At 60.9% G+C, this 25,425-nt stretch overlaps 11 protein-coding genes across 11 annotated transcripts in view; 6 read left to right on the forward strand and 5 right to left on the reverse strand.

The window, feature by feature from the left end:
- RHTO_01894 (transcriptional regulatory protein GAL4) overlaps positions 1–1,815 on the forward strand; it is a gene marked incomplete at both ends in the record, with an annotated part of 2,428 nt that extends 613 nt beyond the window's left edge. The window contains 3 exons of the mRNA XM_016415573.1: positions 1–849; positions 906–1,351; positions 1,413–1,815. The exon at positions 1–849 is cut by the window's left edge and continues 369 nt beyond it. Coding sequence (XP_016272547.1) covers positions 1–849; positions 906–1,351; positions 1,413–1,815 — 1,698 coding nt within the window. The remainder of the gene's footprint in view (positions 850–905; positions 1,352–1,412) is intronic.
- A 205-nt stretch (positions 1,816–2,020) lies between these two features.
- Positions 2,021–2,937, reverse strand: RHTO_01895 (uncharacterized protein; the record flags this gene model as incomplete). Its single annotated transcript, XM_016415574.1, has 4 exons — positions 2,021–2,152; positions 2,206–2,409; positions 2,476–2,556; positions 2,629–2,937. The coding sequence occupies 4 exons, from the start codon at positions 2,935–2,937 to the stop codon at positions 2,021–2,023; spliced, it is 726 nt and encodes a 241-aa protein (XP_016272548.1).
- Positions 2,938–3,132: 195 nt separating this feature from the next.
- Positions 3,133–6,247, reverse strand: RHTO_01896 (mitochondrial escape protein 2; the record flags this gene model as incomplete). The annotated part of the gene is made up of 6 exons (XM_016415575.1): positions 3,133–3,579; positions 3,638–4,039; positions 4,099–4,722; positions 4,779–4,845; positions 4,900–5,513; positions 5,570–6,247. 6 exons carry the CDS (start codon positions 6,245–6,247, stop codon positions 3,133–3,135), a joined length of 2,832 nt encoding a protein of 943 aa, XP_016272549.1.
- A 133-nt stretch (positions 6,248–6,380) lies between these two features.
- Positions 6,381–11,625, reverse strand: RHTO_01897 (dynactin; the record flags this gene model as incomplete). The annotated part of the gene is made up of 19 exons (XM_016415576.1): positions 6,381–6,889; positions 6,945–7,173; positions 7,233–7,366; positions 7,423–7,642; positions 7,696–7,816; positions 7,873–7,972; positions 8,027–8,202; positions 8,261–8,460; positions 8,515–8,688; positions 8,745–8,903; positions 8,992–9,113; positions 9,173–9,284; positions 9,339–9,475; positions 9,535–9,626; positions 9,680–9,824; positions 9,882–10,074; positions 10,131–10,325; positions 10,382–11,338; positions 11,395–11,625. 19 exons carry the CDS (start codon positions 11,623–11,625, stop codon positions 6,381–6,383), a joined length of 4,206 nt encoding a protein of 1,401 aa, XP_016272550.1.
- A 739-nt stretch (positions 11,626–12,364) lies between these two features.
- RHTO_01898 (uncharacterized protein) lies at positions 12,365–13,273 on the forward strand (the record flags this gene model as incomplete). The annotated part of the gene is made up of 4 exons (XM_016415577.1): positions 12,365–12,703; positions 12,756–12,851; positions 12,912–13,016; positions 13,142–13,273. 4 exons carry the CDS (start codon positions 12,365–12,367, stop codon positions 13,271–13,273), a joined length of 672 nt encoding a protein of 223 aa, XP_016272551.1.
- A 970-nt stretch (positions 13,274–14,243) lies between these two features.
- Positions 14,244–15,006, forward strand: RHTO_01899 (uncharacterized protein; the record flags this gene model as incomplete). The annotated part of the gene is made up of 4 exons (XM_016415578.1): positions 14,244–14,537; positions 14,608–14,643; positions 14,701–14,811; positions 14,869–15,006. 4 exons carry the CDS (start codon positions 14,244–14,246, stop codon positions 15,004–15,006), a joined length of 579 nt encoding a protein of 192 aa, XP_016272552.1.
- A 310-nt stretch (positions 15,007–15,316) lies between these two features.
- On the reverse strand, positions 15,317–16,122 carry RHTO_01900 (zinc finger, C2H2-type protein; the record flags this gene model as incomplete). The annotated part of the gene is made up of 5 exons (XM_016415579.1): positions 15,317–15,401; positions 15,487–15,554; positions 15,636–15,788; positions 15,960–16,016; positions 16,114–16,122. The coding sequence occupies 5 exons, from the start codon at positions 16,120–16,122 to the stop codon at positions 15,317–15,319; spliced, it is 372 nt and encodes a 123-aa protein (XP_016272553.1).
- A 145-nt stretch (positions 16,123–16,267) lies between these two features.
- RHTO_01901 (alpha-1,3-mannosyltransferase, glycosyltransferase family 58 protein) lies at positions 16,268–18,344 on the forward strand (the record flags this gene model as incomplete). Its single annotated transcript, XM_016415580.1, has 7 exons — positions 16,268–16,577; positions 16,658–16,757; positions 16,895–17,045; positions 17,153–17,352; positions 17,425–17,843; positions 17,909–18,050; positions 18,134–18,344. The coding sequence occupies 7 exons, from the start codon at positions 16,268–16,270 to the stop codon at positions 18,342–18,344; spliced, it is 1,533 nt and encodes a 510-aa protein (XP_016272554.1).
- A 205-nt stretch (positions 18,345–18,549) lies between these two features.
- On the reverse strand, positions 18,550–19,557 carry RHTO_01902 (uncharacterized protein; the record flags this gene model as incomplete). The annotated part of the gene is made up of 5 exons (XM_016415581.1): positions 18,550–18,834; positions 18,907–19,050; positions 19,108–19,167; positions 19,234–19,270; positions 19,334–19,557. 5 exons carry the CDS (start codon positions 19,555–19,557, stop codon positions 18,550–18,552), a joined length of 750 nt encoding a protein of 249 aa, XP_016272555.1.
- A 613-nt stretch (positions 19,558–20,170) lies between these two features.
- RHTO_01903 (carnitine O-acetyltransferase) lies at positions 20,171–23,395 on the forward strand (the record flags this gene model as incomplete). Its single annotated transcript, XM_016415582.1, has 10 exons — positions 20,171–20,332; positions 20,608–20,741; positions 20,824–21,570; positions 21,632–21,842; positions 21,903–21,993; positions 22,054–22,204; positions 22,264–22,678; positions 22,811–22,948; positions 23,024–23,054; positions 23,211–23,395. 10 exons carry the CDS (start codon positions 20,171–20,173, stop codon positions 23,393–23,395), a joined length of 2,265 nt encoding a protein of 754 aa, XP_016272556.1.
- A 677-nt stretch (positions 23,396–24,072) lies between these two features.
- On the forward strand, positions 24,073–25,247 carry RHTO_01904 (uncharacterized protein; the record flags this gene model as incomplete). Its single annotated transcript, XM_016415583.1, has 8 exons — positions 24,073–24,160; positions 24,228–24,236; positions 24,291–24,374; positions 24,431–24,637; positions 24,737–24,745; positions 24,811–24,878; positions 24,938–25,069; positions 25,200–25,247. The coding sequence occupies 8 exons, from the start codon at positions 24,073–24,075 to the stop codon at positions 25,245–25,247; spliced, it is 645 nt and encodes a 214-aa protein (XP_016272557.1).
- Positions 25,248–25,425: the final 178 nt, after the last annotated feature.

Below are 25,425 nucleotides of genomic sequence, written 5' to 3' on the forward strand. Positions count from 1 at the left end.
CACCCTCCCATCTTCGTGTCTGCACCGACATCCAGCACGCCCACCGCCACTCCAACAATCGACATCAAGCCTCCCCTTTCTGCGCGAGACGACGCGGATGACGCAGACGGGACTGGATCCCTCTCGCTCGCTTCGAATGGCAAACCTCCGCCCGGATACCTCGGCTCGCTCTCTGGCGCCGCACTCTTACAATTCCTCCAGCGCTGCGCGGCAGACGTGAACCTCTCCGCAGCTGGAGCAGCCGGGAAATGCGCGACCTCGCCCTCCTCCTCGACAACCAACTCGCTCACAGCCATCTTGCCGGACCAACTAGCGGGCTACATCGCCTGCTACTTCAACCACTTCCACCTCCTCTACCCCATCCTGCACGAGTCGTCTTTCCGCGCGCAGCTGGCCGAAATCGTCCCTCGACCCGGCGGAGCGGCATGGACGCTTCTCTACTACGTCGTCCTCGGTCTGGGCAGCATGTGTACCTTGAACGACACGAGCGAGGGCGAGACTTTGACGCTCTACGAACAAGCCATCTCGCACGTCGCAGCCGCGCTCTTCGAATCGGCCAGTATCACCTCGGTTCAAGCGTTTTGCCTCCTCGCCAACCTCGCACAAAAGACGAACCACGTCTCGATCGGTACGGTCTTCCTCGGTATCGCGCTGCGGATGGCCATCAACCTCGGCTTGCATACGGAGGCGTCCGGGAGGCATCTCTCGGTGTTTGAGCAGGAGATGAGGAGGAGGGCGTGGTGGTTGCTTTTCGCGTTCGACTCGGGGTCGCAGTTGACGTTCGGGCATCCGAATACGCTGCCTACGACGGGCGTGGACGTACTACCGCTCGTCAGCGTGCCCGATACGGTGCGTCCGCCTGATCCTCCATCGTTCCGTCATAAGCTGACGTCGGTCGTTCGCAGGTCTTCACGCCCTCTCTCACGACACGCCCACAATCCTTCCCCTGCCCAACCATCTACTCCTCCCTCATCTTCCAATGCTTCTTCCACCAAATGGCGAGTCAAATCGTCGCACGCCTCACATACTACCCCAACCTACCCATCACCGAGTCGCTCATCCTCTACCACGAAGTCGACTCGCTCCAGTCCGCCCTTCCCTCATTCTTCTTCTCCTCCCCTCCCGCATGGTTCGATTTCCCCCGCCACCTCCTCGCGTGGAGGTTGGATAACCTCCGCATGGTCGTGTTGAGGCATACGTTTCTCAAGGTCTCGTTGATGCAGGGACCGGTGACCGAGGAGGAGGAGCGAGGGTGGGCCAAGTGCGTCGATTGTGCGGCCGAGGTCGTGCGCTCCGTGCAGCGCTTCTCGTCCGAGGCGCAGAGGACCTGTATGGAGTGGTGGTATGCGCTGTGGGTCCGCTTCCTTTCCTTTTCGGCGGCGCTCCAGGCTGACGGTTTAGTGCTCGAGCAGACACTTCATCATCCCCTCGACATTCATCCCGCTCATCGCCCTCCGCGTCCGCCCCGCCTCGCCCTCCGTAATCGAATGGGTCGACGTCGTCCAATCCGCCCGTGCAGTCCTCAAACGCGTCCCTCACGCCCTCCTCAAATCTACCGCAACCCGCTGCCTCGCCATCATTTCAGCCGTCGCGGACCTCTCGATCGCGCGCAACGACTCCCGCCCCTCCGCCACGAACGAACCGTCGACCGTGCCGGATAGCGACTTTACGAACTTCCTCGAGATGCTGGCGGGCCAAGGACCCGGGTTTGAGGGCGAGACGGCGTCGCCGGTTCAGGCGCCCGGGTTGCTGCCAGACCTCGATACCCTCCTGCAGTGGTTCACCCCGTCCGGGTCGCCGTTGCCTGTTGTGTAATCGCTCAAGCAGTGTTGGCGCTTCCAGCGGTCTCGAGAGCAAGCTTGGGAGCGACCTTCCTAAACTGCTTGCCACCCTTGCGAACGTCTCTCCTGAGCGCTGGAGGAACAGTACAGGTGCAAGGTAAGCGATCGACGGGAGGAAACTGGTGAGGAGGAGGAACGATACGGCGCGAGAGAATGAGACACGCTGAGGAGTAGGGGGATCAGATGCCGTAGATGGCGCGCTGGCGGTGCGAGTAGTTGTGCAGGAGCGAGTGGGCGAGCGAGTTGGCGCTCGAACTGGCATGGGGGTGCTGCTCCCAGCCGTCAGGCATGTACTCCGATTCGAGCGGTTTCTGCACCGGAGGGAACTCAGCACCTGACATTCAGGACAGGTGCGTAAACTCACGCCTTCGTGAAGAAGCCTAGCGCACTTGGCGATGTTCGGAGTTTTGAAGGACGGGTTTGTCGAGGATTCGCCCGGTACATGTTGAGTCCGAGTTGCGGCAAGCGTGCGGCCTTGCTCTGCGGCGCGCCGTCGGTCATATGAGACGCGACCGGAGAGATTGTTCTTGCGGCGCTGTCGCCATTTCTTCAAGTCCTCCTTGAAATCCTGCACGACAGGTAAGATCAGAACGAGGACAGCCCCAGGAACACAAGTATATGTGCGCCAACGCACCTCATTCTCCGTTTCGCTCGCGGACGCGTTCGGCTCGAGTTTGAACGGAAGAGACTGGCTGGCGGGTGTAAGCGGCGGCGGCTGTGCAAGCGAGAAGGCTTCAGCACCCAACTTTGTGCAGCGTGATGGATGATGACCTGCCAAATCGTCCACCCCGTGAATCTTCAATTTGTGCCTTTCGGGATGCTCCTCCAGGTTGATACTGGCTCCCTGGATGCACTCATCCAGAAGCTCGAACATCTCCTTCCTCTCCTCCGGCGAGTAGAAGAACCTCGCCGTAGAGGCCGAGACGGTCCTGCCCTTGATGAGCCCTTGCAAGCACCACCAGTGCCACCACGCCGCGAACCAGTCCTGATAATCGTGCTTGTCGTCGAGGGCGATGTACAGCTCGACGAACTTGCGGAGGAAAGCGTCGAGAGTCGGCAGATCGTCCTTGATCGTGAGGAACCAGGAGCGAGCCATGGCGCCGAAGTCAGGGTGAGGATGACGCGGAAAGAAGCGAGGAGAAAGCTGAGCTGACGGCGAAAGAGACCAGAGGCGAGTCCGGATAAGTTAGTCCGCGGAGGGCCCCAAACCCCCGAAGCGAGGCCCACGCCAACCTCCGATGAGCCCGCTTCGTGGCGCGAACAACACGTTTGCACACGCGAGCCTGAACGTCTACTCCGTCTCCTTGAGGATAGCAAGCAGCCTCGCCTTCTCGGCGCCGAGCTGCTCGGCCTTCTCCTCCCCGGTGCGCATCTTGGCCAAGAGCTGGCCGACGCGCACCTCGATCTCCTTCGGGACGACACTGCCGCCGCCGAACGCCCAGCGACCCTTGTCGCTCGTGAAGAGACGGGAAAGCTCGACCAGCTCAGCCTGCGCGCTCGAGATGTCGGCGTTCGCAGCCTTGATGGCGGCGGATACGGCGCGGAAGTCGACAGCCGCTTTGAGCGCCGTGTCCTGCAGCAATCGCTCGCATGCGGCGCGATAGACGGGCTTGCCGGGTCGAATAACGGACGGTCGGCCATTGAGGTGACCGACGGAGATGAGGGCGGCGGATTCGAGGGCGCGGAGAGGGGTGTCGTCGCCGCCAAAGAGAGTGAGGAGCGTCTCGTTGTATTTGAGCTGTAGACGCGAGGACGTGAGCCACCAACGACAGCCAGGAGAGAGGATTCCGGCGCACCTCGCCCTTCTCGCTCAAGCCCTTGACGAGTGCGAGCGCCTGATCCCGCGTCCACTTAAAGCCCTTCGCCTCGTCCTCGTCGTCGCCGAAGAGATTCTTCCTGATCTCAGAAGCGTTGCGCTGCACGAGGTCCTCGACCGCCTCGTCGACGGTCTGGCCGGCGCGGATCTTCTGCACGAGCAGCTCGAGGTCCGTCTGTCGACCGCCGAGACGAGCCACTGAAGGGAAGGCTTCGGCGGGAAGAGTCTGATCGAACGAGGCGAGCTTGGCCGAGACGTACTGAAGCGAAGCTTCGGGCGACGCGTCGGTCAGGCTGATCATGTTGAAAGGCTTCGAGGGAAGGGCGCGAGCGAGCGGTTTGGCCAGGGTGACCGAGTCGGATGTGAAGATGACGTGCGCAATCTGAGTTGAGCCTTATCAGCAGCTTGCTCTACGCAGTCGGACCGCGTTAATAGACGCACCTGGTTCTCGACCAAGACCGCAGCCCACTCGCTTAAGACATCCCAAAGCACCTCCTGCTTCGCCTCGCCCTTCGCCGCGAAACCCTTGATGACCACGACAGGCAGCCGCTCGACTGCCGGACTAGCATTCGCAGCCGAGTCTTCGCCCGATGCTGCGTTCTCTGCTATGGCACTCGCCCTCGCGGCCTCTCGCACCACCTTGCTGCTCGTTGGCCCGACGATCTCGACCTTCACGTCGGGCCCAACTTCCTTCTCCACTCCCGCAGCCGGTCCTTCGATGCCTCCACCGAGCTCCGCCACGACGCCGTTCCCCGCGACGGCGTCAAGTCGGCCGTCACGAACGCCTTCGGTACGCAGCTGAGTTGCAACAGCCTCGCGCCGCGCAACAACCTCCTTCTGTGACGTATTCGCGGCCAAGGCTGCCGCTGAGCGTGCGCGAGTCGCAGCCGCAATGGACGAAAGCGCCGTCGCCGTGACTTCAAGAATCGATTTGAGCTGCTGGTCGAGTGAGGCGGTGAAACCTGCCTTCTGGCCGATCAAGCCCATAGACGCGAGGTCGATCATGTTTGAGATGGAGCTCGCGAGCACGAACTGAGGCCAGTATCCGACGGTCGAGGCGAGTTCCTGTAGGAAGAGGGGTTCAGCACGGTGGTGTATGCGCGGAGAGCGCTTGAACATACCGAGACGAGCTTGGTGTCGGAGCGACCGGCCTTGATCAACTGGTTGCAGTCGATCGTGAGGACGTTCCTATGCCGGACGGGTCAGCTCGTGCGAGGCTTGACGTGGACGAGCGCCACTCACTTGCCGTCGCCGAGCACCTCCTCGACAAGCGCCGTCTTGCCCGAGCCTTGCGGACCGGTGACGATGATAAACGTGTCGGGAACGTCGTTGACCCAGTTCGTGAGCTGCTCCTTCGCCGTTTCCCGCTCCTTCTCAATGCCCGTTCCCGTGTCCTTTGCATCGAGTCCCCTGATTCCCGCCAACCCAAGTCGACCGATCGTCTCCTTCTTGAGCCACCGCACGAAGCGCCACTGGTTTGCGTCGAAGGTTCCCTCGACGTGTGCGCGGACGGAGACTTCGCGAATGGGGTCGAAGACGAGGTAGGAGATTGAGCCGATCAGGGCGACGAGGAGGGGGATGGTGATACGAGGGTGCGAAGACATGAAGTCCCAGATGTAGTTCGTCCGCTGCTTCTCGGCGTAAAGGATGCGCATGACGGTCAGGGGAGGGGGCGTTCCGGGAGGCGAGGGCGGAGCAGGGATGGTGGACGTGACGGCGGCGGCGTGGAGACAGTTGCGAGCGGCAGAGGCGGAGCGGATCGAGGTGTAGATGATGCGGGCGGACTTGGGCGAGGGGATGATGTCGTGAATCTTGCCGTAGGGACGGAAGATCTGGTACAACTCTTCTTGCGGAATCTGCGGGAGAGGCGCATGAGCGCAAGTCGCGTATGTGCAAAGGGATCGTGACTCACCTCGTTCCCCTCGTACTCAACGCGGATCTCGCGCGACGGGAAGCGGTTCATGTCCTCCATCCAAGGCCTGCCTCGCACTAAGAACGCCCGACACGGCCGGCCAAGACTGAACCAGGGACGGAAGCCGCTCTTCTGCAACGCATCCCGCGCCTCGTTCTCGATCAAGGCGGCGACCTTCTCCTCAGCTTCCTTCGCCCTCGTCTTCTTCACTGCCTCGTCGACCGGCTCACCGTCCTCGGACGCCTCCATCTCTGCCTCGATCTCCTTGCGAATTCGCTCCGGCACCGTGAAGCTGAACCTGACGAACGCCCCGCCGTCCTTTGCCCTCGGGTCAACGCCCTCAATACTGACGTCAAACTCTGGATCCTTCGGCACGAGCTCGCGGACCTTGGCGAGCAAGTCCTCCTGCTGAAGCTTCGAGACGAGGAAGCGGACGTCCCAGATCGCAAAGCGGATAGGGAAGAGCATGTCGTAGTAGAGCACGCCGACCTTTCTCGACTCGTGCGGGTGCTGCGGCGCTGTCGCTGGCGGGATGTACGGGATCGGGGAGGGTTGCAACGGAGGCGGAGTGAAGGGGGCGGTCAGCGTCGAAGAGGTGCGCCATGCCGCGAGCGACACTGGCGAGCATGGCAGACGTCTCCGCGCAGGCTGGCGAGCTATCTGGCGCAGTGCAAGCATGTTGGCGGAGGAAAAGCAAGATGACGAAGGAGCGGGACGAGTTGTGGGGTGTGGACTTCCCCCTACTCGACGACTTTCCTTCTCTCGTTCATGCATCGAAATGTAACGCAAGAGCGTGACAAGAGACACCGCACTACACCCCGACTCGTCCAGCGAGAGCGGGCCGCTCCTCCCAAAGCAACTTGACCTTCCTCTCGAGCACCCTCGCACGCTCCTTCTCCGCCCACAGCTGGTTCCGCGGGTCCCGCCTGACAGGGTGCCACGCCTTCTTGCCGTCGGCGCCGAGAGGAGCGACATGCGAGACGTCGACGAGGCGGGGCGTCGCCGAGACGAGGCGGGCTTCGCGGAGGAGCTGCTTCGACCGAATCGAGAACGACTGGGCGAGCGATTTCGGGTCGGGCGGCAAGCGGAACGAGTCGTCGGAAGGCTCGTGGGGCTCGGGCGTAAGAGGCGGAGTCGGCGGGAGCTCGTAGGAAGGCAGTTTGTCGAGGTCGCCCAGGAGGTCCTGCGACTTGAGGTAGGCGTTCTCGCCGCGCAAGAAGCGGATAGCCGACCGCAGCGACGTGATCTGCTCGACGAGGTAAGACGTCTCCATGTTGCCCTCGTACGCGGTCGAGTCGAGGCCGTGGCCGGAGGACGTTCCTGCGAGACGCTTTCGTCAGCTCAGCTCGCGCGCTTCGGTCCATCGGCAACGCACCCTGCTTCTCCGTCACGGCGGCACTTTGTTTGAGCTTATCGAGCTCCTGATCCATCTTGTCGAGATCGCGCTGCAACACTTCGTTAGCCTCCTCGTACGTCCGCTCCTGCTTGCGGCTCTTGGCGAGTTCGCCTTCAAGCTGCGCCATCGCCTCCGCCTGCTTCTTGACGCCTTCGAGTCGCTTCTCCATAAGCTCGATCTTGACGAGGCTCTCCTGGTACTCTTGTTCCTGCAGAGTCATGGCGGATTAGCTGGCGGGTCGAAGGTGGACGAGCGAATGAGACGTACTTTGGAACGCAGGTCTCGAGCAATGTCGCGCATCTCCTCGTTTAGCTTGACGACCTTGCGTTCGGCGTCAACGTTGATGGCCGCCGTCGACTGCAGCTCGGCAACTCGGGCGTGCCAAGGCGCTTCGGAGGACACTGGAAGGGAGGGTGTCAGTGACGTGCATCCAGCGGTTAGCGAATGAAGGACGCACGCTTGACGACATGATCAGGGTCCATCGCCGTCGTCACCGTCGTGCTGATGTTCTGCGAGAGCTGCGAGAGGAGCGAGTTGACCTCGTCGAGCGGTCGAACCGACTGCTTGCCGAGCTCAACGGCGGCAATCTCCTTCGCGATCGTATGCAGGGTCATGAGTTCGAGCGGCTGCTTGGACGAGCGGACTTCGGCGCAATAGCTCTGGACGTCCGAGGCGAGCTGCACGGGCGCCGTCAGCTCACGTTCGTCAACTTGACCTGGGCTCCTCGCACCTTGAGCAGCGCAGATGCAATGGCACTGCTGTTGAAGGCGAGCGTCTCGAACCCTTGCGCGAGGTCGAGGCTGAGGGCTGTCGAGTTGGCGCCGAGGTCTTCGAAGCGTCGAAGGAGTTTTCTGCACGCGGGTTCGATCAGCACGCGCTCGCAAACTCGAGCACAGGGATTGCTCACTTCGTCAGCACTTTGGCGTTCCTCGACCCATTGACGAGGTTTTGCAGCGGCTTGAAGAGCACGTCGTCCATGTTGCCGTCGCCCGACTCGACGACCACGTCTGTCAACGGCGCCATCAGTATCAGACTGAGTCGACATGCAAGACTTCACGCACCAGGATCCTTGGCGAGAGTCGCGATCGTCTGCTTCGCGAAGCCGGCCGCGACAGCGATCGTGTCAAAGTCGTGGTCAAGCGCGACGACAAAGGCGGTCTCGCGCTCGGCGAGGTCGAGCATCGGGTCCGAGTCTTGCAAGTGCGTCTCGGCAAGATGCTCGGCTTGCGCGATCAGTCTGCACGTGGCGGTGTCAGCGGTCGGTAAGGTCGAGCGTAGTTGGAGTGGGTCCGCACCCGTCAACCTCCTTGCCACACTCCACCTCCTTGAGCTCCTCCTTGCGCAGCGCCTCGATGAATGCGTCGACCCGTCGCTCGGTAGGCGCAACCTCGCGGTAGACGCGGCCCATCTTGAGGAAAGTGTCTGGCTGGCATCGCCTGAGGTGAGCGGCGAAGCGCCTGTTGAGGGCGGCGAAGTGCGCGAGTTTGGCGCGAGTCTGGTAACGCAAAGATCAGCACTAGCACCACAGCGAGAACGAATCGAGCCCCACCTCGCAGACGCCAGCAAGATTTTCGGGAACGACGCCGTCGAGTGCTTCACCGACAGCGTGATTCTGCTCGATGAACGTATTGAGGAGGTCGACCTTGTACGCAACGCGCTCGAAGAAGAGCAGTGCCTCGACAGCATTCGAGTCGGATTCGAAGAAAGCGGGAAGGAGGTAAGGCTGAAGAGGTGTCGAAGGGTTAGCCTTTGCTGGGGAAGGGATAGACTGGTGCTCACCTTGACAATGTCTAGGTGCGCGGACGCCTGTTGCGCCTCGAGCTTGCGGAGTTCGAGGTCGATCGCCTTGACTTGGCTCTTGAGGACAGACGACTGCAGCTTGAGGTTCAAGTTGAGCATCGCCTGCGACTGGCTTGATAGCGTTTGGGACTCGTCGGCCTGCGAAGCCTGATGCTCGCGCAGTCGCTCGAGGTCGCTGGTTCGAGGCAGAAGTCAGCGACAACACAGAGAGATGCGAGGAGTGGACCGACCTCTGCAACGTGATGACGACTTCGCGGAACTGGCTGATGGTACCTTCATAGTCGATGCAGGCAGTCTCGAGCGACTCGTTGCGCCGCCGCAAGTCCTGCAGCTGCATATCCTTGAGGTCTGCAGGACACAGAGCGGTCAGGTCTTTCGCCCGAGCGGAAGAAAGCAAGGTAGCGTACCGAGTTCTCCTTGCATCTGCTTCTCCGTCTCGAGGTGCGTCTCCTCAAGCTCGTCCGCAATCTCCTTGAGCGCTTCGAGCTCCTCCACATCGGCCTTGAGGACCTCGTTGTCCTGCAAGCGCGAGTGTCAGCGAAGCGTTCGCGTGGAGAAGAAGAGTTGACGAACATCGTGGAGCTTCATGTTACGCTCCGTCAGCTCCTCGAGCATGTCTTGCGCTTCAGCTGCAATGTCGAGCTGAGTCTTAAGGTCCTCGATTTTCGCCTCCGCCTCTTCAAGCTCGACGGCCATGTTGTCGAGGTCGGCTGCGGAGAGTGCGGATCAGGGCGAAGTCGAGACGCACATCAGGGTTAACGGAACGCACATTGCAAGTCGGCGCTCAAGTCGAGCTCCTTCTCGAGTGACTCGATCTTGCGCTTCATGTTTGCCTCGCTCTCGGACGTCAAGTCGCGCATCCTGCAGGAACTGTGTTAGCTCGAATCCCCGCGCGCTGCGAGGAGGAAGCCTACTTGATGAGCGCATCCTTGAGCCGGGCGTTCTGCTTCTCAAGCTGGCGGAAAGCGAGCGAAGACGGCGCAGCGGTCCCCTCCTCCCCTTCCGCACCTCCCGCCGCAGCTCGCGCAATCTCTGCATCTCCCAAGCCTTCTAGTCGAGCTGAGCGCAAGCGAGTGTCAGCGCTGCGCGCAAGAAAAGCAGGAATCTGGTACGCACCGTTCTCCTCGCGCACAACCTCGACCTCGATCTCCAGCTCGCCAACGCGTTCCTCCAGCTCTTTCAATCGCGCAGTTGCTTCCTCGAGCTCCGACTCCGCAATCTCCTTGTCGAGCAGGCTGTGCTCGACCTGTTCCTGCAGGTCATCGAACTTGGTCTGTGCCGAATCGCGCTCGACGGCTAGGTCCTTGTTCTGCAGAGCGGACGCGTCAGCGTACGAGCCTGCCAGCACGAAGGAGGCATACGAACCTCTTTTCGCAGTTCCCTGACTTCGCCCGCTAGCTCCGCCACCCTGGCCTTCGTCTTCTCGCGCACACGGCTCCACTCGTCCGCCTCTTCCCGCAAACGATCGAGTTCTCGCAGCTTATCGAGGTCCTCGGCTCGACGACGCTCAACGATTGAAAGCTTGGCGGCGAGCTCGTCGTACACGCGTTGAGGAACAGTCTGCACAGCCATCTGTCAGCTGCGGAGTCAACAAGTCGGCTCAGGCTGCAACTTACCGCCTCGAGCGCTCTTCGCGAGTCCGCCGCCTTCAACGAGAACGGATCGCTCGGCTCTTCCGCCGCCTTGACTGACGGAGGCTTGACAGGCGATACTGCCCGCACCTCAACCTGCTCTTCCTCGCCTTCCTCCTCGATCTCCGTGCCAGCGACCGATCCGGCTCGACTGCTCTCCGCTCCTCCGCTCACTTGCCGCCGCATCCCAGCACTCGATACGCTCGCGAGACTGCCTGACCTCCGCATCCCACCATTTCCTAGAGCAGACGGAGCAGGCGAGCTGGCAGCGCTCGACGCACTTCCAGTCGACAGCTGCCGTCGCAAGCCAACACTGGGCGACTGTAACGCGGAGGGTGATGCGACGTTCCTGGCATCGGTGAGACCGGGTCGAATGGCTGATCCTGGTGCGGTGAGACGGCTGCCAGGGAGTCGTGAAGTGCGCGAAGGAGGTTGCGAAACAGGCGAGGGGACGGAAGGAGCGGGCGGGGCGAAGTTCGCGGGAGGCGGTTTCGACGCCGCGGCGACTGAGGGCGGTCGGATCAACCCAGTGCGAGGGGATGGCGGAGCGATGCTGGCCGACGCAGAAGGCGGTCGGGACCGAGGCGTCGGAGGCGGGAGCATGGACGTGCGTCGCTCGGCGGGCGGCGCAGAATTAGATGCGGACGAAGGGGGACGTGAGGCGAGAGAAGCACGAGGGGAAGGCTTGGTGGGCGAAGCTGTTCGCGGCGGATTCGAGGTCGACGCCGTGGAAGAGGCGACTGATGAAGGGCGGCGAAGGGTCGACGCTGCTGGAGAAGGTGGAACGGCTGGCAAGCGAGGAGCGGCGGAACCGACTGGTCGACTCGGCGGCCGACATCCAAGGGTTGAGGCGGGGCGCGTCGAAGTTCGAGACGACGGTCTGGATGAGCTCGGGACAGGCGGCGTCTTGAACTCGGTCGCTTCGCCTGAAACGGTTGAACCCTGCGGGAAGACCTGTGAGTCTGCAAATCTCGGCGAGACGAGAACGTCTTGCGCACCTCGTCCGCGTCCAGTACCGTCACCATGCTTGGTCGTACAAAGACGCCGTATCCTGGCGTGCACGAGAAGTACCTCGTCTCGCCGACGCTGCCATCGTTCTTGCCGCCCGGCCCGTCAAGCTCGATGCCCACCCATTTGCCGGCTGCAAAGGCGGTCTGGCCCACAAATCGCACAGTCCCTACGCCCGCACTTACCTGTACTCGCGCGCCGAGCGGGATCACGGCAGCCATTCGAGAGGGAGGTGGGGAGAGGGGGTGAGCGGGACGTCCTTGTCGTCTTTGAGCGCGGCGTCGCGTGCTCAGCAGGCGTCGAGAAGGCAGCAGGTCCTTCCCGGTGAGTGTCCTCTTGCCCCGCTACGCTGTGGTCAAGGTTGTCCCGGTGTTTGTCCTTCAGAGCGATGAGAATGGCTCGGTGGGCGAGTGCGACTACGGATGGGCAGGATACGGCCTGGCGAGGCTGAGGGGCCGTAGTGAGAGCCTGGGCGCAGCCAATACGCCAACGAGAGCCGTGAGCGTGAGCAGTCGCGGTCAAGCCGTTGCGCTCGCCCAATTCGCCTCTTCGACCTCGACAGTTCACTCGCTTCCGCTTGCGCCGCTGTGAATGGCCTCCTACCCGATTGCTCAGCCTGTTACGATCGAAGAATCGGCTTCCACGACCTTGACAGTCTCGCCCGACAAGTTGCTCTCCCCTCAGTTCGCTCACCGTCCGGGGACTGACGGTCAGCATTTGCGCTGGATAAGCCATTCGAGCTGGCTCTGTACAGATGCGGCACCTGTTTGCGCAGCCGAAAGACTCGGTGTCGACTCTCGCTTAACTCGCACAAGTCCACGGAGAAGCCGTTCGAGGAGGTACACCGCCGCACATCTCTCTCCCTCTCTTTTTCTCGTTCCGTCTCGCACTTCTCGTTCATTGCTCTTTCTCCCGCTGGTCTGCGCGCGTCGCGGAATTCTACCTGGCTTCGTTCTGAGGATGCCGCCCTGGTTCTACCTCGTCGAGCACGAACAGCCGACGCTCAGCGACCTACTAAAGCGCTTCGTCAAGCTCTACAACGCACTCGAGCGCAATGAGGGGTACCAGGAGTGGTTCGCCGACTGGTGGCACTGGTGGACAAGGCAAGGCATGGGGTACCCTTACAACGTTGTTGCGCCGTACAACGCTCGCTGGTTCTTCGATCCTGTCGAACGCAACCGGATGCTCGAGCTCCTGGACACCTTCATCGCGGATGCGTCCATCAATCTGGCGCTCATTGGCGACGCGCAGCGCCGCCTCAACGCCGACAAGCTCAAAATTCGCTCCGTGCAGGATCTCGTGAGTCAACCCTGCGACGATCAGCCGTCGTGCTGATTGCCCACTACTGCAGCCCGCGCCTCACAATTCCTGGAACGCGTTCCTGCCCTTTGACCTCGACGAACATGAGCACAAGTGGACTGACGAGCAACTGATGGAAAAAGAGAAGGTACGGTTCCGGTGGTTCGTGAAGCGGCAACGGCTAGCTCAACTCCTCTGACTTGTGCAGGAACTGCTAGCCGCCCTCGGACGGTGGCGCAAGGGGCGCGGCAATAAGTTCTCCGCGCACATGCGCAAGCGCGAAGGTTACGTCCCCCGAGACAAGCACCAGCCTGTCCGCAATGATGTACAGGCGCCTTTTAAGACACCTGACATTGCCAGATGTGCTCGCCTTGAGCGTGAGGGCGTGAGTATGCCAGTTTCGCTTGGAAGGCTGGCGCTGAGCCATTCCATTCGCAGAAACCGCTCGAGCCAGAGTACATGCCCGACGAACCGGCCCACCACGCCCAGGCCAGCTCGAGCGCCAACTCGCTTGCGCACTCGTTCCTCCACAAGTACTCGCAGCGCCAGCGCGCAATCTACCGCGTCTGAAACTTCTCCACTTCTTGTTCCGCATAACCCTTCCTCGCTTCCTACCCCCGCTCGTTTCCGCTTAACGTAGACATAACACTGCTCTGACAAGCCTGAGCGACGTATGAGTGTTTCATGGAGAGCACACCGTGTGCGAAAGTAGTTTCTCGAGGTGCCGCAGCTCCAAGCAAGTACAGCACACGCACGCGCGAGTATACCACGGCGAGCATCGTCTCCAGCCAGAAGTGCATGATCTCAATGCCTTCTTCGCTCTCGATCGAGCAGCAAGGCGAGAGAAGGGGGCCCTTGAGAGGCGAAGAGGGCGGAGGAGGCGCGTCTTGAGGGTATGGCGGCCCTACGCACCGTGTCGGGCGATCAAGCAGCGTCGGTCGGGTAAGTAGGTCACCTGCAGCCACTGGCCGCCTGTCCCGCTGCTTCGTCGTCGATGTTGTTCCGCTGCTGGCGCTTCGAGGCGATGAGGATTGTGCTGCAGGTGAGCGGATCTGCGTGGTTGCGCGGCGTGTGAGGCGAGCTTCAGAGACCAGAAGAGCCAGCCGGTAGCAGCAGCAACACTAAGGAGAGCCGTGAGCGTGAGCAGCCGCGGTCAAGCCGTCGCCCTCCCCCAATTCGCCTCTTCGACAGCTACAGTTCACTCGCTTCCGCTTGCTGCGCGCCGAACGCTCCGCTGAGATCACTACTAGGTCGAGTGGACCGACGAACGTCTCCACGGGCCCGGAAACCTCGCGCGCCTGTCCCCTGCTGCCGCCTTGTCCGCTCCCCGACGTCCTCACCGCTCTTCTGAAGCAACCCTGCATGGTCGACCACGTGGAGTACGAATGTAGATGGCGCTGCTTTGCCAAGCTGCGTTCAAGCTGTCTCAATCTGTGCGGCAAGTCCATGGACCTTCCGCTCCTCCCGCCGAGCGTTCTCCTCTCTCGCTCTGCCTCTTCCTCCCTCTCCCACCTTCTTCCCGGCTACGGCAAACACCTCGATGACGTTCCCTCCAGCTACCGCGTACACGCCTGAGGCACTGCTGCGCCGCTTCATCAAGCTTTACTACGCGCTTGGCTTTGACCACGGGTCAAGCAAGGACCAAGAAGATTTCAAGAAGTGGTTCAATACGTGGTGGATGTGTCTGTTTATCTACATCAAGGGGATCCGACCGGTTCCATGGTACGATGCAAGGTGGTGGCGGATCTCCGACGAGCATCGCAAGGAAGTGTTGAACCTTGTTGCGCGCTGGGGCGACGAGGCCGACAAGGGCGAGCTGATGCTAAATGAACTGGTACCCATTCAGCTTTCTTTTTTGCATGAAGTAAAGTAAGCTAACAACGCGTCCTCGTTCGGTCCGCCAGCCCTACCCACTGCGGGCGGGTGTCGAAGAGTTCGAGGTGTGCTACACTTCACCAGTCTTGCGCACCCTGCTGAGACTGACGTGATGTGTACAGCTCACCGAGCCGAGGCCCGCCGTCCACAAGCAGGAGCGGTATCGCACGCCGGACATTCTACAGCTTATTCGGTCCTGTCCGGAGAGGGACATCTTTGGCGTGATGCCCTCCGTGCGTGCACTCTTCTGAGCCTGAAACATTGGAGTGACTGACCTTGGCCAGCCGCAGGAAACCCTCGAGACCTTCCGTCGCGCAATCCGGCCATCCGATTACAACCCGGACGCCCTCGGCCAAGAGGCTCACTCCCTCGGCCACTCCATCTTTCAGCGATACTCGCATCGTCAGCGCGCCATCTACGGTCTGTAGGGAGGCGACAGCGGGACTCGTAGAACGCCCTTGTCGAGAAAGGACTCCTCTGGCTCTTCTCTTTTGAATAACAAGCACGTCTACTCCTCGCAAATGTCCTGGTGACACCCTTTGCAGCATCGAGACAACCATGACCGGTGAACAAGGAGCGAGCCGAAGGGCAACAGGAAGCCACCGAGTGAGAAACCGAGCGATGTTACGACAATGTGCTGAACCTCTACCTCTCCTACCTCCACTCTGCGCCTATAGCTTGCGGTACCTCCGCGCAGGCTGGAGAGCTCCGCCTTCGAGCAACCCGTCGTACTCGAACCTATTCCTCGAGCTGCTCCAGCCACTCGTCTAGTTCCGCCGTGTCAACCTTACCGCCATGCTTCATTCGCTCGTCCTTGATAGCTCTGCGCAGAAGACGAGCGTCAGGGCCAGCCACGGAGGAGAGAGCGAGGTGGGACTCGTCTCCAGAGCGAAGAAGAGGTCACGCACCGATTGTCTACTCGTGTGTCCTCGCTCTCGACGCCCAGCATCGCGTTTGGTGTCTTTGCCTCGATGACCTGCCCGCAAGAAGACCCGTCAGGACCGCGAAAACGAGACGCAAGGACCCGTGACAGCGGAAAGCGATTCCGCCGACGCACGTAGTGGTTGTCGCAGTGAGGACAGTACTCATCTGCCTCCTCGTACTTGCTCATGTCTTTTCGGAACGCTTTGCGGCACTTCTTGCACATGAAGGCCATCTCGGTCGTCTTGGCGAGCGGGTGGTCGGAGACTTCGGCATGACATTCCGGACACTGGATGCGCAGCGCAGGGGCGAGCGAAAGAGTCGGCGGTAGAGAGTGCGCGTCGGGTGCACAGGATGGCAAGAAGAGGTAGAGAGAGCGAGGAGAGGTGCGAGCGGAGCGAACGAGGTCAGCTCGCCTCACACAGCCTCGCCTGACCCGCCAAGGATCCTGTGCACTCACATCGAACCATTTCTTGCAGCATGGTGCCCGAACCGAAGCCTGCGCGTTGAGGATGTGCTGTCGCCGGACGGAAACTGATGAGCGAGTCGCGACGTGCGAAGAGGGCGAAGTACGGCTCGCTGGGAGTGCGAGCGGGCGTAGAAAGCTTGCGTACCTTGCACATGCTCGTCCAAGCCAGCAAGAAGCGGCGGCGAGCGAGTCGTGAGCGGTGGTCGTCGGGAAGAGATGGTTCCTCATCAACGGTTCACTTTGCCCTCGCTGCTCTCGCTAGACTGGGCTGTAAGAACTGAAGTGAGCTCGCTAGAAGCATGTACGGCATCCCACCGCCGCCGCGATTGCCCAAAGACGCGCCTCAGCCAAAAGTCTCCCCTTCCTCCTCCTCCTCGCGACCAACGTCCTCCTCCTCTTCCCGCTTTACAGAGATCGACCCGAGCAGCTCGAGCAGTGCGGCGAAACGGACGAGTCATGGCGGAAATGGAGAGCAATCGCTCGTCTCGTACCTCCTCGAACACCCTGCCGCCCTCTTCACCGACCACGAGCGATGCTTCGACCTGGTTGCGACGGCGGTCTTGCTGTGGGAATCTGTGCTATCGGTCGGAGTCGTCAAGTATATCAAGTGTGAGTACCTGGCTTGTCGAGTTCGCGTATCGGAAGGTTCAGCTGCTCACGAAACCATATTTGCGTGCGCGTCCTTGCAGATACCGAGATCGACTTCAGCACGTACATGCAACAGGCGCAGGTGTTCCTTGACGGCGAGCGGGATTACAGCATGATGAAGGGAGACAGCGGGCCAGCTTAGTGCGTCGTCGGTCCTTCCCCTCCCTCCCTCTACCGTCGTCCGCCGTCTGCGCTGCGATGCAACGACGGATGCAGCAGCGGGACGCCTGGACTTGCGGCCCTGAGCGAGCACTCGTCCTGACGCTTCCTCCGCGCAGCTACCCCGCCCTGCACATCTACCTCTACTCGGCCATTTCGCGACTGACCGCCGGCGGCAAGCACCTTGAGCGAGCGCAATGGCTGTTTGCTGGCGTGTACGTCTTGACGATGGCGATCGTCATCTTCGGGATCTACCGCAGGAAACCCAAGGTGCGTTCCCTGGGCTGTCCAGCTCATGTCGCTATCGTCGACGTCGGGCTATAGCGCTCATCCACTTGAAGTGACGGATGGCGCAGCTGACTTATAAGCATCTACAGATCCCGCCTTACGCCCTTCCCCTCCTCACCATCTCGAAACGTCTCCACTCAATCTACATGCTCCGCATGTTCAACGACGCGCTCGTCATGCTCTTCGTCTACTCCGCCATCGCCCTCTATATGGTGCCGGTGAAGGCGACAAGTCCCACGGAGCGATGGAAGCTTGAGCGGAGGTGGCTGTTCGGGACGGTCTTGATGAGGTGCGCCGACGGCCGTAAGAGAAGCAAGATTTGACGACCTGCCAGTCACTGATCAAGCCTCTCTTCGCGCAGTTGCGCCCTCTCGATCAAGATGTCGACCCTCCTCTTCCTCCCCGCGCTCTTCTACCTGCTCTGCACGCACTTCTCGCCTCTCACCCTCGTCCAGCACATCCTCGTTCTCCTCCTCACGCAGACCCTCTTCGCTCTCCCCTTCACCCTTCCCTCCCGTTCACACCTCACGACCTACCTCTCGCAAGCATTCGACTTTTCCCGCACCTTCGAATGGGAATACACGATGAACTGGCGGTGGCTAGGCGAAGAGGCGTTCGAGAATCCGGCGTGGGGGAAGATGTTGCTCGTTGCGCATGCGGCCGGATTGGGACTGTGGGCGTGGAAGTGGGCAGAAGAGGATGGCGGAGTCGAGAAGGTGTTGAAGCGGGCGATGTTGAAGCCGACGACGAAGCCGGCTCTCACGGCGTTGACGTCCTCGCGTGCGTCCTTCACTGAGATAAAGGATCGCGAGTCCATCTGCTAACCGGCTTTCGCATCCCCGCAGGCATCGCAACGCTCTTCTTCGTCTCGAATCTCACCGGCATCGTCTGCGCTCGCTCATTGCACCCGCAGTTCTATGCCTGGTTCGCGCATCAGGGCGTCTGGATGGTGTTCGGGACGGGATGGGCGATCGAGCCCATGCACGGGTGCGTTCGCTCGAGCGGCTTTCGCCTGCCGCTCTTCCTCTCATCGCTCACACACAAATCGCTTATGAGGATCTCGCTCGCAGCCTCGTCGTTCTCTCGCTCGTCGAGTACGGCTTTTCCGTCTGGCCCTCGACCGTCAACTCCTCCCTCGGCCTCGTCCTGTCCCTCCTTGTCACGCTCGTCAGCGTCTACTACGTCGACTCGAACCCCAGTACGCGTCAAGGAAACAAAGAGGAGGTCGTCGTGCCGGTGGAGTGGACAGATGCGCAAAGCAAGGGTGGGAAGAAGGAGTAGCGAGCGAGTTTGCATCAGCCGCTTCGTTCCTCCTAGCCTCGCGACGCCCTTACGCACAAGCTGCGATTTCGCTTCTCTCTGGCAACGGGTGCGTGAACCGGAACGGAGGAAGGAGGCAGCGTGATTTGCAAGGGGAGGAGGAGGGAGGACAGTTTCTGGACAAGCCGTGCGCAATATGGATATACGGCAAGGTGATGGCTGGCGACTAGTCAAGGCCGTAGATGGCGCGCTGGCGATGCGAGTAGCGGTCAAGGATGTTGAGCGTGCCGTGCGCGAGAGAGCGGAAATGATGCGGGTGGCGCGGGCCCGTCGAGCTGAAGTGGACCGGCGGCTCGAGGAACGCTGGTGGGTCAACGGCGGGTGGGGGAGGCAAGGTGTGCGTTGGTGATGGCGGAGGAGGTGCGAACGCGTGCGCGACTTGCGGAGCTGGGTTGGCGCGACTGGCGTGGGTGACGCTGTACTCGACTCCGCTGGTGTTCCACGGCTCAAACTGCTGCACAAGAGATTGCTGAGGGATGGCGGTCAGCCTTGATCTTCGAGAAGGCGGCGAGAAGGAGCGTACGCCCTCGGAACGCAGTTGTGCGCATTCCCCAATCTTGGGCACGGCGTATCCATGCCTCGATGAGCTTGCTCCGCCCCGGTACTTGCGGGCTGAGACCGCATTTCGACGACGGAGAGACCAACTCTTGAAGTCGTGCATGTAAAGCTTTGGAGCGCAAGCAAGATCAGCCAAAGTCGATCTTTGCGGCAACGGGACTCTCACCTGCTCTTCCTCCCGAGATGTTTGACGCCAGGGGTCTTTGCAGGAGTCCGTAGGTATCACCTGTACAGCGGCAAATCAGTGCGCGTCGAGAACTGGTATTGTTCCCTGGAGGAATCGGGTACGCACCAACATGCTCGGCTGTAAGCGTCCCCTCTGTGCTTCGCTGACGTAGCCCACCAGCATCGCACACATTCTCCCACGTTCGTTGTCAGTTGGGAGCCGTCACCAACGCGCGGCGTAAAACGCCGCGATAGGTGTCCGTGATTCGCCAAACTCTCGAGTCCAAAAGTTCCACCAGTCCTCAAACCAGTCCTGGTATGCGTCTGTAAAGGCCTCCGACGGATCCGTCTGCAGCGCCTCGTACAGATCGATGAAAAGGCTGAGCAGGCGCAGGAGGGGGTATTGCGTCGGTGGGAACAGGTCCCTGAAGGCGGGATCGGGCGCCGACATCCTGAGCTGTCCGCACTGGCAGCGGGAAGGCAGACAACGGCGGAACCGCAATACGAGGTGAAGAACGAAGGGAAGAGTCGGGCAAAGCTGGATAAGTATAGATCCGCGGATCTACCGAGACATGAGGTCCGGCCTGAACCACGCGAGCCAGCATAGCAGAGCAGAAAGGAGCGAGCGCCGGGGGAAGCCGAGGAGCGAAAGGAGACTGGCAGCGGAAGAGCAGGCGGCGATTTGAGAAGGTCATGTCGCGGTCGTCCTCGTTTGCCTTGCCATGCGCGGGCGCTTTTGCTCAGGTTCGCAGGCACTCAAGCCAAGTGTACGACGTTCAGTCACAGCGAGCGCTACGAGGCCGCACGGACGAGCGGAGTGGGCGAGAGAGCGAACGCCCGACTTCGCCCTTCGCGGCGAACGAAAGGCCGAGGCGATTTACGAGGTCTCGAACTCGTGCTCCGACTTCTCGCGACTTTGCAGCTTCCCCCACTCCCGACCGAAAGAGTCGTCAGACCCAGACGAAGTGGCCCGTTGTCCTCGCTTCCTCGACATCCCGCTGCACTTGCCTGTCCTCGCTCAGCTCGACCACCGACTGCCAGAACTCCAACGACCACACTCCAGCATGCCCTCCCGCGCCCAGACCGTCGAGTCTGTCACGCTCGTCGAAGGCCATGCGTTTCCGACGGGCAAGACGTTCGCAGGACAGGACTCGCTCCCGAAGCTGCCCGTTCCGCCGCTCGAGGACACGATGAAGCGCTATGTGAAGGCGCTCGAGGGCTTGCAGGTGCGTTCAGCGTCCTCGCAGGACGACTCGCTCAGAGGGTCAGGTGGGGAAGCGGGAAAAGAGCGCGCAGAAGCTTGCGCGGCAGGTCACGCTGGCAGAGGGCCCACCAAGAGCGAGCTTGTGTGAATCGACGCTGTGTACCGCACGCTGACTTCCCGTTCGGCTCCTCCTTCCAACTCTTCCATCTCCACTTGACCCGATTCCCTCCCGACCTACTCGACGTGAACCACCGTTGCGGTCCCCTGGTCCTCCGGTATCGCATACTGGCATCGCAGTCGTCGAGCGAGCACGAGCGGACAAAGGAGGTCGTCGACGAGTTTCTCAAGAAGGATGGACCGAAGCTCCACCAGCGCCTCGTCGACTATGCTTCGAATCGAGCCTCATACATCGAAGAGTGGTGGACAGAGTCGTGCGTACTGCGTCTCTCGCGACTGACGCCGACTTCGACATTTAAGGGTTGCGAGACTGACGACTCGCTCTCGCTCTTGCAGCTACCTCTCGCACGCTGACTCAGTCGTTCTCTCCCTGAACCCCTTCTTCATTCTCGAAGACGACCCTACACCAGCACGCGGCAACCAGCTCATGCGCGCGACCTCGCTCATCCTCGCCTCGCTGGACTTCATCCACGACCTCCGAACAGGCGAACTCGAACCCGACAGCTTCCGCGGCACTCCGCTCGACATGTCGCAGTACACCAAGCTGTTCGGCACCTCGCGGATCCCGACAAAGACTGGCTGCAAGATGCAAATCGACCCGGAGAGTCGGCACATTGTCGTTCTTGCGCGAGGCCAGCTCTACTGGTTCGACGTGCTCGACTCGAAGAACCGGCCTGCAATGACGGAGCGCGCCCTTCTCGCCAACCTCACCGCGATCGCCGCTGACGCCGGCCGAACGCCTCCTAACCAAGTCGCGCAATCCGCTCTCGGCGTCTTGACGACCGAGCGACGAACGATCTGGGCGCATCATCGCTCGCACCTCATGCAGAACGACGGCAACGCCATGTGCCTCGACGTCGTCGACAAGGCGCTCTTTGTCGTCTGCCTGGACGACACGAGTCCCGAGACGCCGAGCGAGATGTGCACCAACATGCTTTGCGGGACGTACAAGCTCGACAAGGGCGTCCAGGTTGGGACTTGCACGAATCGCTGGTACGACAAGCTGCAGATCATCGTCGCGGCGAACGGCGCGGCCGGCATCAACTTTGAGCACTCGGGCGTCGATGGCCACACGGTCCTCCGGTGATTTACCGTCTCTTTCCGCAACCGGTCTCGTTAGTGCTGACATCTCTCGCCTTGCCAGCTTTGTCGGCGACATCTACACCGAGCTGATTCTCCGTTTCGCTCGCTCGATCAACTCGGCTTCCGGCACGCTCTTCAAGGCGAAGCTTTCGCCGTGGGCAAAGGGCGGTCCGGGCAAGAAGCAGCCTGTCGAAGGCGAGCAGCCTGAGGTCATCGATACCGAGCCGAAGAAGCTCGAGTGGGTCATGACGCCCGAACTCAAGCTCGCGGTCGTCAGTCCTCTTCCCGCTTTCGTCGTTGAGCTTTCCCGTCTGATATGAACGAGCCCCCAGCGCTTCGCCGAGACTCGACTGTCCGACTTGATCTGCCAGAACGAAGTCGTCGCGCTCGAGTTTGATGCGTACGGCAAGAACACCATCACCCGTACGCCTCCCTACGCATTCTACTGACTGAGAAAGATGCTGACACCTCTCGCTCGCGTAGAACACGGCTTCTCCCCAGACGCTTTCGTCCAGATGGCGTACCAGGCGGCTTACTTCTCGCTCTACGGCCGAACCGAGTCAACGTACGAGCCAGCGATGACCAAGGCGTTCCTGCACGGTCGCACGGAGGCGATCCGTACCGTCACTCCCGAGTGAGCCGCGTCGCTTGCTGCAAGATCAGGCAGCCGAAGCTAATCGTTCTTCTCCGCAGATGCGTCGACTTTGTCAAGACCTTCTGCTCCGAAGCCTCGCCGCGCGACAAGATCGCCGCTCTTCGCAAGGCGTGCAAGGCGCACACGGAGCTTACGAAGGCGTGCTCGAAAGGACTCGGGCAGGACCGCATCCTGTACGCGATGTACTGCCTCGCCCAACAAGCGCAGAAGCGCGAGCGTGCGATGAGCGGCTCGTCGATCGCCAACGGGGACGGTAGCTCGGAGGAAGAGTCGGAGGACTCGGAGATCAGTGAGGAGACGCTGGCGAGGATTCCGGCGCTCTTTAAGGACCCCGGCTACTCCACGCTCGGCCACTCGACGCTTTCGACGTCCAACTGCGGAAACGACTGCTTGCGGGCGTTCGGCTTCGGGCCTGTTGTTGCGGACGGACTGGGTATCGGCTACATCATCAAGGTGAGTGCGCCGTGATTCTCCCTTCTTTAAACCATCTGTTTCCCCCACCAGCCCTGTTCTCGCTCTCTCTTCTCTTTTCGGATCCCTTGCTGACAATCTCACTGCGTCGGCTCTCCCCCTTCGCATCTGCAGCCCGAGTCGATCTCGATCTGCGCCTCAAGCAAGCACCGCCAAACAGCCCGCTTCCTCGACGCCCTCAAGGCGTACTTTGTCGAGGTCCAGCGCATGCTCAAGCAGCTGCACCAGGAGTCGAACCGAAACCCGAACTCGGTGCGTTTCAAGCTTGTCATTAGCCGCAGATTGGTCGCGGAGGTGCTGACGCTTGCTTTCAATTCGCCATCACAGCGCTTCGTCGACCCTATCCTCGGCGAGATCGGTGCGTCCGATTCTCCCTCTTCCAATAATATCTTCCGCTCGAGCTCGTTTGGCAGGATGAGCGCTGACCTTCCTACACTTCCTCCTTCCTATCTGCTCCCTCTCCACTCCCTCTCTCCCCCCTGTTTCCATCTGTCGTCCTCTCCCGCTACCATAGACGCCCGCACCGGCAAGCCCATCTCGCACCTCAAAGGTGGCTCTCGCACGCCCTCCGAGTACAGCGACGGCTACGGCATGTACGGCAGCTTGTCGGAGGAAGTCGCGCGCGCCTTGGACAAGAATAGGGTCGTCAGGAGGACGCAGGTCGTGCCTGGAACGAGGATTGCGACGGTTGAGCTGTAAGGCGCGAGGAGGAGGAAGCGGAGGGACCGGGGGGAAGACTGAGGGCGATCAGCTCGCAGAGTGATTGTTGTACTTCGCTCGTTGTCCTTGTATGTCCGAACTCTTTGCAAGCTTTTGGTCTTGGTCGATTCCGCAGCGAAGCAGACGAGCGGGAGGAATCGACGTTTGGCGCCATAGCCCACGACTGTGCGCTCTCGCTCTTGCCGAGGCCTGTTGGTGCTTTAGCAGCTGAGTAACATATCTGTGTACTGCACAGAACCGTCCATCAGCGGCCTAACGGCTGAACCGCTCCCTCTGCAGTTCCTACCTTTCTTCCTCGCGCATTCAGGTAGTGGGAGGAGTTGGAAGGATCCTCATTCTGCATGAGCTATGCCCCGCTGCATCGACCAGTCAGCAGCAGACGAGAATGAGCAGGTCGGTGCCGACGCGCAGTGTCAACGAGTTGACCTTCCCAAAGTCGAGTTTGTTGTCCGTCAAGCGTCAAGCCCAAGGCGTCAGGCGTCAGGCGCCAAAGGATGCAAGTAACTAACTTATCGGTCGCGAGGAGAAGCGGAGGAAACCTCCGACGAGCGCTCGAGACTCGTCCGCGGATGTCCCTCTGGCGGTTCGTCATTTCCTTCGAGCCTTCCTCGCTTTGCACGCTACCCTCCCCCTCCTTGCTACAGCTTGGCCTTGCTATGGAGTTGACGCTGCCCAAGCCTGATGAGGAACTCGCAGCGCAGCTGGATAAGGACGCTCCAGCAGGGCGACAGATTGTTCGGGCAGGTACGCCTGTTCAACGCAGACGATACCACCCTCCTTTCGCTGAGCGTGGTCTTCCCTTCCCCCACAGTCACAGGCAGTTCGTACACCCACGCTCTCTTGCCTCCTCGCCGCTCACGAGCACTTTTTGCAGTGCTTCAGACACTGCTCCGCCTGGATAGGGGTACAGGACTGGTGATCAGCACGATGCGTCTCGCTGAACTTGTGCGCATCAAAGGTACGCAAGGACGCACCGTGAAGCAGTTTCGCGCGCTCAGTTGACTTGTCTTCCAGATCTTCCTGCGCCGGAGCCGTTGAAGAAATCGGCACAGATGACGGCACAGCTAGTTGCTACGTTTCGCCGGCAAGAGTATCCCGAGGCGTTCAGCAGGAGCAAGGGCAAGGCGCATACGGACAGGTTGCAGATCGAGTCGTTGGCTGAGCAGATTGTCGCGAAGGCAAGTCGCCTCCATCGCAATATCGCTGCATCAGTATTGATGAGTTCGTGCAGATGGAAGAGCTAGACAGGCGAGGCAAGTCGTCAGCTACCGCGCAAAGCAATCACTCAGTGCTGATCACGAAGTTTCCTCGATCCGCTAGTTGACAGCGGTGCGTTCTTCCCCTCCTCGCGTCCTCGAAGGCGGCACTGATGATGCATCGCGTGCGTGGTGAAGCCCGTGAAGCTTCGGAGAAGGCGCCGGAGGACGAGCGCGAGCGTTACGAGAATTCCTTCCGCGCTCTTGTAGGACTTTCCCGCTTTCTTCCTACCACACTCTCGCTCCACACTGACTCCACTTGCAGCACGGTGATTGGGAGTTCATGCACCGCCAGGTCCTGCACGACTTCTATACGGAGCTCAAGAGGCGTCTCGGCGAGGAGCGCTTCGAGCATATCAGGCGGAACATCCGTCAGCTTCCGGCCGGCGCAGGATCGGTTCGTTCGCTGAGCAAGCAGTCCATAGGCTGTGAAGGAGGGTACAGACGGGCAATGATTTACGGGATGTGACGGGGACGAGGCGAGGAATGTGTTTGGTTGCAATTCAATGGACACGCGACAACTACAGCTGTACCTGGTGCGCGATGTGCCGAAGAAACACCTCGATGAGGTGTAGCAGTCACGGGTTGTAGGATGTGAGAGCGCAGGAAGCGATGCGACTGGCGCGATGTAGAGGAGAGGATGGAATGGAGTCTGCCGCTGGAAGCGTACAGCGTACAGGAACGGAGTTGAGCAGAGGCTGAATTGGTGCATGACGTCGTAGCCAAATGAATGAGCGACCGGGATTGAACTGA

Source organism: Rhodotorula toruloides, assembly GCF_000320785.1.
Source record: "Rhodotorula toruloides NP11 unplaced genomic scaffold Scaffold15, whole genome shotgun sequence".
NCBI lineage: Eukaryota > Fungi > Basidiomycota > Microbotryomycetes > Sporidiobolales > Sporidiobolaceae > Rhodotorula > Rhodotorula toruloides.